Here is a 10,724-nt window from a genome sequence, read left to right as displayed (position 1 = left end):
GCACCTCCTCATCATCAACAAACATCCTACCTCGCACCTTGTCAACATTTAGCTCTCTCTCTCTCTCTCTCTCCACATTGCTTTTCTATCTTTGGTTTTTAGTGTTGTGTATGGTAAAGCATTTGAAAGCAAACAATACAGATTGAAGTGTTTAAAAGCTAACAATACAGGTTGAATATGAAGGAAAAAAGGGGCTGAATGATAAAAGATAAAGAAAATATGGTCTTAAGTTGCAGTTGTAAATATATAAAAGTGCCCTTGTTTTGGGGCGAGGGGGGGGGGGGGGGGGGGGGGGGAGGATATATTTCTCAAAATCCCCTTTCTCTACCATATCATCATTCTAAGGTTTCAATGAAAACCTTCAAGATATCTTTCTTATGCAGTGGATACTAAAGGCTCGTACAAACCTCCAACAAGGCCTAGTTTACACGCAAACGTATGGACATTAATTTGCAAGCTTAAAGAGAGCTTTTGATCTAACTAGTGTCTTTTTCCATTTAAGGGTTTTTTTTGGTAGAGATGTTGACATGACACTAGGAACCTTTGCAAATTCTTTATAATGCCAAGCATTGAATGAACCATTCCATCTACTCTGAGCAATGTCTAGGTTTGCATTCACTTTTGAGGTATTATTAGAATTTTCAATTTGGCTAATTTTCTAGTAGATAATAGAAGATGAACAATCAATCAATGATTTATTTAAAAATTTTAGTGAGTTAAATTATTTTTAAATAAGCTATGGTAGACTTAGGACATTATAGCTATAATAGGTTTTAACCAAAGTAATGCATTGCGAGACTCTTATAAGGAGATAACCCTATCCTAGAATGGTTCACTCATAAGAGAACTTGTATAGGTCTAGATTAAGAAATATACATAAATACTTATGATCTCTAAGAATGAAAATCCTATCTTAATCTTCTTAAGGGAAGGTATCACATTGACCAAACTATCTTTCAACTAATTCCAAAAGGATTGATAGAAAGTTGTGTTACCCCATTGAGCTTGAATACTTATTTTATTATGAAGGGTAAATCATTTGTTTCTCTCTTGTTTTATTTGATAATTGTGCAAAAGAAGAAATGTGGAGATGGTTGTGGCATTACATGTCTTTCTTTGTGTTTTTGTTACTATGAGAAGCATGTGTGTTTGTTTGTTCTAGTGTTTGCTAGTCAATCATTTTTCTATTATCACATTAAGACATTGCTAAAATATTTCATGGTTTATCTTGATTTGAGAGATTGAGCTTTTGAATTGTGATTATTTGTTATTTAGAGGATTATCCTTAAGAAAGTCTAGGAATCTAGGCACTTTAGTGTATGTATATCTAGTTGTCTAGCTATCAAACTATACCTATTTGTCTATCCAAATAACGACAGAGTATCCATTAAGGATATTAAAGGTAAGAAGTTTCTTATCCCCATATTATTGTAGCCATTGGTATTCTAGCAACTAATGCTCTAGCCATTAACCATGTTAGATTCTAGAATAGATTTCTAGCTAAATCTAACAATATCTCAATACTCTATGCTAGAGGTTCTCATAAATGAATTGAGACTATAGCCCATCTATAAAAGTAATATAACTATGATTTGATAGATGCTATCCTTAGATTTCAAAATGAAGGTAGCTCCATTATGACTTTTGATTGAAAATATGAGATTACAAAACATTGAAAGCATCCAAATTTCAATTTAGATTCAAAATTGACATTCATATTGGCCATTCCTCCTCATTAGCAACTTTATAAAACTTTTAAGGGAATTCCACCCATTGCTTTATTTGTAGATGACCCTCCATTGTTAGAGGAAGCTATATAAATTTTAATACATGAAGTAGTTATTGACCGTGACACGACCACCACTGGAACCAAAAATCAATATCATAGGTATCTAGTGAAGTATAGAAGTCACTTTATGGAGGAATCTCAGTGGATTCCAAAGTCAAGGTGAACTCCAACTTATAGCCATCTAATAAGTGTTTGATCACCCTATGGTTTTATTTATTTTATCAACTGGGGGTAATTGCCTTTTAAACCCTAGAAAATATTATGAAATTATGGTATTTGTGATATTTTACCAAATTTTACTAAGAAAATAAAAATATTTTTTATTTCATTTATTTATTGTGGATTTTATCTATTTGCCACATTATCTATGACTTGTTATGCATAGTATCGCATGTGACACTAATCACATTATGCTTAGTAGATAGATGGAAGGATACTAATGTACTTTGTGATGTGGTGAGTAGATTATTAGATGTACTTATGCAAAAGAAATATTTTATGGAAGTACATTTTAATACATAGGAATCAATCATGATTGAGCATTTTATAACGTGAATTTATGATATTTTTGTGCACTACTTAATATAAGGAAATCGCATGTGCTCACGTGCAATTTATATATTCATAGAGAATTATTTTATAGGGCCTAAAAGGCTTGAAAATTATTGTTTTGTAAACCTTGGTTCATGTATATTTGATAGGAGTTAGAAATATTGGTGTAAAAGCATGGCATTCATGCAAGAAAAGCAAAGCCCTAAAAAGGATATGCTTTTCAATGTTATTTTTTAGCACAAAAGCTTAATACAAATTATAAATTTTTGCATGGGGGAGGTACTCACCCATGCATGGGGGGAGATTATAAACAATCTTGGTCGTGCATTCTTCTCTATTTGGCTTCTCTCTTCTCTTGATTTTCTTTCTTGTTCAATTTAGGTTTCTTTCAATTTTAACTAATAATTAGTTATTGTATGATGGTAAGGCTCAACAACAATCTTGTTTTTACATCATTTCCAAATTTATAATTGTTGCTTATAGTAAAGTAGATATCAACATGGTTGAGTACCACTACTGCATAACATTTGATGGGCAACTTCCAATTAAATGCATAGCATCTCATGTGAATGGATTCTTTACCTTTGCCTAGATTTCCTACCTCTTTGTATTTATGTAGCCTTTTCTAGTATAATTGCTTGTTGCTTCTTTTAAACATCTAAGTATATGTATTCTCTATGTGTGTATGCACATGCATGGACACGCTTCTTCCTCTTTTCTTGCATCCACTCCAAGATTTGGTTGGCTTTCCTCCTTGGTAGGGTCATCAAGGAGGAGGATCCTCATGAAGCTTCATTGTTTGTTTAGCTTATTAGCCATCCTATCTACATATAGAAAAATTTCTAGCATGCCTCTTATCCATTGTTTGGAGGGGAGGTGCCCCTTCTTGTGGGAATTAGGGTATGCATGTCTTTTCTCAAAAAATAAAAGAAGGCATTGATTAGAGAGGAGGAGAAGAACATAGATAGGGGAGGAGGAGGATGACATAGAGTATTCTTATGAAAATATCTCCACTAGATTGTGAATTGGCCACCTTCCTATCACATCCTTGGTTGTACAACAACATTGATCATCTCACCCACAGGTCAAGTTCCAATACATGTTGTATGTGGCAAATACCACTCGTACTATAGTATTGATGTATGAAGAGAATAATTTTGTGCAAAGATTTATGAGTATTTGTTGTGATGCATTGTAAGTTGATCATTGAAAAAAATGCGTTCTAGTTGTTTAGCAACACAACCAATGGTCTATGAAGACATGAAAAATGTAATTTCTTGCTCAAGATTTGACTTGTTACAAAAATAAGAAAACAAAAATATTTAATAACTGTACCCCATGGACCACATATGTGTTGGGATAAGTAATCAAAAAAGCTAAAAATAGACATGGCTCTATTATTATCAATAGCTTTTTGCACAAAGAGAAATATGCTTACTTTGCATTGACCTAGGGTCTATTCATGCTTAAGGATTCTTCAACTGAATGATCTAAGAATAATTGCTAAACTCAAATGTAATCATCAACTTATAATTGAGAGATAAATAGTAAACTAAAATATCATATTATAATCTCCTAGCTCATCTTGATGTAAATAATTGCAGTCTATCTATTACAAAGACTAGATAATTGCAACCTAATAACGATTATTCAATGAGCATGCCACATTTACATTGTGGAATACAAAGATGGCCAATCAGAACCATTCATTAATTGCAATTGATACGAAGAGAACTCAAACAATAGTGTAATATGTATTCAATAACAATGATAATGGAGAACTCATTGTACTCTATGGAGTACTTAAATACATTAGATCTTAGAGGGCATTTCCTTCTCATTTGTTAGCATTGCTCATAAGGCCATGTGCTATTACAATCATGTGATGCACCGATAGACCACAACATTCAACTTACTTCATGTTTGCTCTTGATCAATATGACACATGGCCTACAAATTGTGAGATTAGTAGTACATGTAACATTGAAAAAGCACGAGACCTCATAATGCTTAGAGAAAGAACCTTCCATATCAATGGAGTTTTTTGACTTGTTGGATAGGGTCTTTATCATTTTTTTAATCAAAATAGGATTTTGGGCTTGAGAGACATGGAATTTGTCAATTTTGATGTTTGAAGTAGAATTTTTGGCTTGAGAAAGTAGAGGGGTGATCATGACCTAAATTGATATCCTTTTGTTGATAAATATGTGATATGCACCAAGATAACTTGTAGTCAAGCCATGGGATGTTCTAACATGAGAAACTTGATCAACTAATGAGGCCATCTTCACCAACATATTCATGTGGGCACATAGAAGCTTCCACTTGAGATAAGTGTTGCTTGGGGTGTGCACCTATAAGAAATCCTATATATCATGAGTTCAACAGATATTTGAAAAACCCCTCTACTTACATGTTATGAGGTAATAAAACTACCCATCTTTCTTAAGAGGCTTATGGTCCCCCCCAAAAAAAAAAGATTAAAAAACTCCCTTCTACAAGTGTAATCCTATAAGTTCACCCAAAAATGAACAAATAAAATATCTCCTAGTGAACTCATGTGATACAATTTGGAGATGCTCCTCTTTGAGCTAGAGGTGTGCTTACATGGAACCACCAACAAAGGTTACATTATAACATAGATTCTAATGGTGCTATAGAGGAGGAAGATGAGAAGTAGGAAATTGAACCACACTAAAGGTTGGGAATTTTTATCACAAGGAAAAAGATTGCCATGAAGAAGGATTAGATGATTGCAAAAGGGGAGCAGAGGATCATACATCAAGGTTAGAAAAAAAAATATGGGCTCTATACTTGGGTTTTCAGAGTAATAGAATTTTGTAAAGTATGTTGATATCAAAGTCCATTTACTTGTTCTTATGTGTGATTCTATTAGCTAATCCCACTTCTTCTTGGCTATCATAAGTAAATTGATCCCTCTTATCTATCCTTATAACAAGCTACTCTTTTCATTTGACTTCTTGCTGGGAGCCACAAATAGCCCATCACTTCTATTATTTTGCTACAAAAGGTGAAAACAAAGAGTGAGACACACATACTACTTGACTTGATATATAGCTCAAATATATGTCAAATCTCCATGCCCTTTTAACATATTCAAGCATGTTAAGAACTATGAGAATGGGTCACATCAAATGGGTGCACTTATATGGTATGTTATTTGTAATTATTATTGTTTAACCATGCATATTTGTATGCTATTTTTAATTTTGATTTGTCTTACCATGACAATTGTTTTTAATTATTGAATATTGTATAAGCTTAACTCTTCTATATTGTTGTTGACCTTTTGTTGTACTAACTTTTTTAATAACTTCATAAAGTTCATCTTGATAGCATCCATGCATGCAATACTTGTAACCTTATCACTCAAAAGTTTGTTCTTAAGACATTTGTATAGCCTCAATTGACATGGAGCAGTGTTTACATTGGTTGATGGTCTTGCTAACAAAAGATGACGATTTCTCTTGAAAAAAGAAAGATGATGGTGGTGATGAGCAAAGATTGAAGATAACAAACATAAGCGGACCAAATTGCAATCATATCTAGTCGCTCTATAGATCTTATGTTTATTTTTTATATTTAGCGTGCCTCTTAATCCTTATACTCATGATGTCTTCAGATCCCTCATTTTAAAGGACTCACTCTGACCTTTGTCACCATAACCCTTGAACTTCATTGTTATGACATTTCATTGATGCGGCTCTTCATTTTCATAGTCCTTAAGCATGACCCTTAACCTTCCATTGACATGAGGCTATGTGTTGTTATTATTCTTGAATATTATCTACATGCTCCACAGTACCTAGGCTATACGATGAATGGATATTATTAAAAATTCGATGCCATTTATGGCAGATTATTAATATTAAGGGTGCCCCTTGGGAAGAGATTAGCAAAGGTGAATATTCCAATTGGCAGTGCCCCTCGCAGACGCTAGCAAAGGGTAGGTAATAAGCAATGAGCATGTACTAGCCCAAAGTCTCTCGTTGTCCAACGAAGTTTTTGTTTTTTTGTTTTTAAAGGTGGGTTGGCAACGGATGCCTTAAATCATTTGCAACACAGATTGCTCCTCCTGCGTGGATCGTTGATATAGTGATTTGCAAAACAAGTTTGCAGGGGGCTTTGTCAATCAGAGGAGGGCCCATGATGCTTCGGCAAGAAGTTATATGCGCTCGGCTTCGTCACCTGATCAAATCTGCTCAGCATTTGTAGCAGGAAATGGGACTTGGCAGCACCCAAGAGAAGGGGAAGTGAACAGAGGCAGCATATTGACACACCACGTGTGTTTGATCACTCTATAATTAAGATCCACAGGTGAAATCATAGGAAATAAGAGTGCATCAGAGCACGAACCACAACCGACATGATCTTACACAGGTCTCTTGTACAGAAACCTTAGCAGGTTGCATTGATCGTGACCAGGAAGATTGCATCAAGTTGGATCGAAGCCAATAGCTTAGCAATGGGGATGGCTTCCGCTGTTTTCGAGGCCATTACAATTACTGGTTCTCTCATTGGCCTGGGATGGAGTGGGCTTTGGTTCTTGAACAGGAAGCTTTATAAAGAGTACGAGGAAAGAAGTGCACTTGTGCAGATCCTCTTCAGTGTTGTATTCGCATTCTCTTTCAACCTTCTGCAACTTGTACTGTTTGAGATCATTCCCTTGTTGTCGAAAGGGTATGTATTTTGTTGCTTACAAAATTTGGCTCTTGGAAATCTCATTCAATCTCTGAGCTGCAAGCATTGCCAAATTTAGGGCACGGTGGATGAACTGGAAGATAGATATTTTCTGTTTGATTATTCTACTGGTTTTTGTGCTGCCATACTACCATTGCTACCTCTCGCTTCGTACCACTGGTAAAGACCTACCTATGAGCGTATTATTTCTCTCTTGTGCTTGTCTAAACTTTCATATCTTCTGATCGGTGTGACTCAAATAGACACGAAAAGTCTGAATTTGATTTGTCACCATTATGCATTTGTAACTTGCACGATTCCTACATCTTGGATTTATGCTGGGGATTGTGCCTCTCTCGTTTTACTGTTTTTTAAAAAAACTTACACTGTTCATCCTTTTCAGGATTAAGCATGGAAAGAGCAGCCACAGGGGCTGTTATATTTTTACTTGCCTTACTTTATGCATTTTGGCGGATGGGTATACACTTTCCAATGCCATCACAAGATAAAGGTACATTTCTTATATGCTTTCCACTTGATTCACAGTGCTAAACAACTCATCAGCAGTGTTGAGCATCCTAATGTGTGCATGAAGAGGTGGTTGACTTTGGCACGGACCTTCATCAGGACGTTTCTTTCTTTTTAGCTATGATGTTATGCTTAATTATGAAAGTGGACGGCGTATTCCAAGAGTTGACATTATTGTTGTTGATACTTGACTCTTAACCATGAGATTGTGGGTTCAAACCCTCCTTTTTCTCCCCAAATTGCCGTTTATGGCAAGGGAATCTATTGTCTTTTCTGGATTTTGCCCTTCTTGAAAGACCTGTTGTGTTGGTTATATCTTATTCATTGTGGGTCATAGTAAGGTTTAGGTTTTTCCTCGAGTGTTCAGCACAGTGATTGTTGGGTTGCTTTTGTGAGTGATAGGCCCTAGGCAGGAGCCAAGGGCGGTTCTGGAATTGTCTGAACTTGCATGTTAACAAGAAAACAATCACTTTGTATCAGAAAGGGCCATTCACAGTTGATTAGGGCAGCTAACACTTTGGTAACTCTTGTCTTGCCAGGCTTCTTCACAATGCCACAACTGCTTAGCAGGGTTGGAGTTATTGGTGTGACTGTCATGGCTATTTTATCTGGTTTTGGTGCTGTCAACTTACCGTACAGCTACTTATCCTTATTCATCAGGTATCTCTGTTTAGGAATCCTTTTTTTTCCCCTCTGCTTCTTGTTAGGAATTGATCTATCTTTGCATTAAATGCTGCATTGGTTACATGAAAGAGTAGAGATTGGGTAGTATATAATTGGATTGCGTTATGTATGATTTCAAAATGCTACATAATATATAATATATCATAATATGAGCATTGATAGGCGTTTTTCGCCCAATGATTCTCCTATAGATTTAAAAAATCACATTACGTATATGGTGAGCTGGAGTAGTCAATGTTGTCACGATTGAATAAGATTGTATCCTACTCGGATGGATCCCAAACGGAGCAACTGGCCTCACTCAGGTGCTTGATACTTTAGAATATGCACTCAAGGTTTTGACTAGCAACAGTTGCTGCGCATCAGGTATTCACTACTAAGAAATCATAAATATCATGCGTGTTCAAGGGGTTTTTAGGAGTGAAATGACCCTTCCAATTACATACACTATTCATGCATGAAATGACCCCTTCTTCGTTGTAAACTTAAATGTTTTTCAAAAAAATTTGATTAGAGAAACACCTTCGGTAAATCCACTTTTCTCCATTTTCAAAGTCGATGATGTAAAGAAATGCTAGGGCACATAAATGGAAAGGTAGAAAGCATGATGTGAAACACAAATTGTAGAATGAGATGGAGAATGGAGGAATATAATGCAATAGGGGCCTCAAACCTATGTCTCAAGGGCTGGGGATGACGTGAGTTGAGAACAGTGTTGGAGACGCCGAGAATAGCTTAGAGATTGACAATTGTGTCACTTCTGACGAATCCTGAAATGTAGTAGTAGCAGTCCAAGCCCTATGATGTGAGTGGTAAGAGACGGAGCAAAACACAATCCTTTGGATGAAATGTAGTAGTAGCAGTCCAAGCCTGATGCCAAGGAAGATGTAGACCAACAAACTACATATCATCAGCCAAACAATGCAGTGGCACACGTGTAGTAGGTCGGACTACAAACTTAGGGTCCTTGGCTTGTCACTATGACTTAAGTGACTTGTACATCATGAGCACCTCACATGTGCTCATTTGATTAATGTTTAAGCCAAGTGCTAAGCAAAGCATTAAAAATACATGTCCTTGTGATAGACCTCCCCCTTGAAATCCTTGCAATTGTCCATGATTGCCATGCATTGTCCCAAAAGCAAAAGAGACCGCACTGGAATTTTCATAAAGCATCATAGTAAAACAACATTGTCAGCTATTGCTTAACCATGCTGCTATCAAACACTTGCTGAAAATTTCCAGTCAACATAACCAAAAAATAATACACAAAAAGAATGCAAAATTGCTATTAGAACCTCATGGAATGCTTTCATTATATCACAAGTATTTTGACCAATCAACCATAGTAGAGCATAGATTGAGCATAAATCATGGGGGAACTTTTAATAACATCATATAATACTCTGTTGTGTGGTAAAACTGAGTTGTATATCACTTATAACTGATGCAAATGTATAGTCTCATAGCCACGGTGAAAATTGTTTCCAGATCCATATCAACTGCAGTGACTAGTACACTAAATAGTGATCCCATGGTAGACAAATTGTTAGCAATAGTACCTTGGATGCATGTTGAACATGTCCGAGATTCACTATACACTAGAGCTGTCCATCACTCGAGTGGAAGTGCTATCTCCCTTTTGAGAATCAAGCAATGCTTTGGACCTCTACTCTGCTAAGCATGGCTGAGCATGATCTTAAGTTGGCTCTAAACGAAAAGCATCGAGGTAGAGCTACAACAATTGAGGATGGTCTCCTAAGTCACCCTCTTCCATCTATTCAACATCCATTAGTGAATAGTTTTGGTACTTCACCAAATACCTTTTGGATACTTTACCTCTAATCTTTATTTTCTTATCTACCAAATTTTCTTAGGTACCAAAATTTCATCCCGCTCCTCAACCTTAGGCTGAGTCTCAATAAATATATTCTTTGGCATATTGCTATGAAAAGGCCTCAATAAGCTCATATGATAGGCATTATGTATCGGTCAGTTTGGAGGCAATTTCAGCCTATATGCAGCATCCTTGATCTTCTCCAACACTTGGAAGGGCCCATAGTAATGCATATTCAGCTTTGGATACAAATTTTCTTTGCCCTTCATGTTTTTCAGCCTCATCTTTTCAAAATGCAGCAATAGATAATTGCTCTCTACAAAGCTCGTCTATGGTGATCAGTTGCCCTCTTTTGCTTCTCTTGTGGTCTCTAAAGTGCTTGCTTTACCTTTTGATAAGCTGTATCCATGTTTTCAACATAGCGATTACCCTCAATCTTATCCTTAATATGCAAAATAGGAGGCACTTTCTTGCCACCTTCCACAACCTTAAATGGAGCCTTATCATTGGGACTATGTGCTATATTATTATACGCAAACTCAACCAAAGGCAAGTATTACTTCCACATAGTTTTGTGCTCTGATACATAGCACCTCAAGAGATCCAAGACTATGGATTTTACCCCTTCGGACT

The 10,724-nt window shown here is 36.1% G+C and overlaps 1 protein-coding gene across 6 annotated transcripts in view; it reads left to right on the top strand.

The window, feature by feature from the left end:
• The first annotated feature begins 6,185 nt into the window (after positions 1 to 6,185).
• LOC148031689 (GPCR-type G protein COLD1-like) overlaps positions 6,186 to 10,724 on the top strand; it is a 113,237-nt gene continuing 108,698 nt past the window's right edge. For 3 of the 6 annotated variants that reach the window (XR_015691933.1, XR_015691929.1, XM_087685259.1), the window contains exons 1-4: positions 6,388 to 7,042; positions 7,122 to 7,222; positions 7,446 to 7,553; positions 8,110 to 8,230. Coding sequence is in view for 1 of the 6 variants with exons in the window: in XM_087685259.1 (XP_087541385.1) it covers positions 6,828 to 7,042; positions 7,122 to 7,222; positions 7,446 to 7,553; positions 8,110 to 8,230 (545 nt within the window). In the remaining 5 variants the exon portion in view is untranslated. Of the gene's footprint in view, positions 7,043 to 7,121; positions 7,223 to 7,445; positions 7,554 to 8,109; positions 8,231 to 10,724 lie in introns of all 6 variants that reach the window. The other 3 variants (XR_015691931.1, XR_015691930.1, XR_015691932.1) reach the window with 3 other exon arrangements.

The sequence above is a fragment of the Lygodium microphyllum genome, chromosome 9, assembly GCF_053477565.2.
Source record: "Lygodium microphyllum isolate KBCC chromosome 9, Lygodium_microphyllum_v1.1.10, whole genome shotgun sequence".
NCBI lineage: Eukaryota > Viridiplantae > Streptophyta > Polypodiopsida > Schizaeales > Lygodiaceae > Lygodium > Lygodium microphyllum.
Note: the sequence above shows the minus strand (reverse complement) of the source record. Positions and strands in the feature narration are given on the sequence as shown.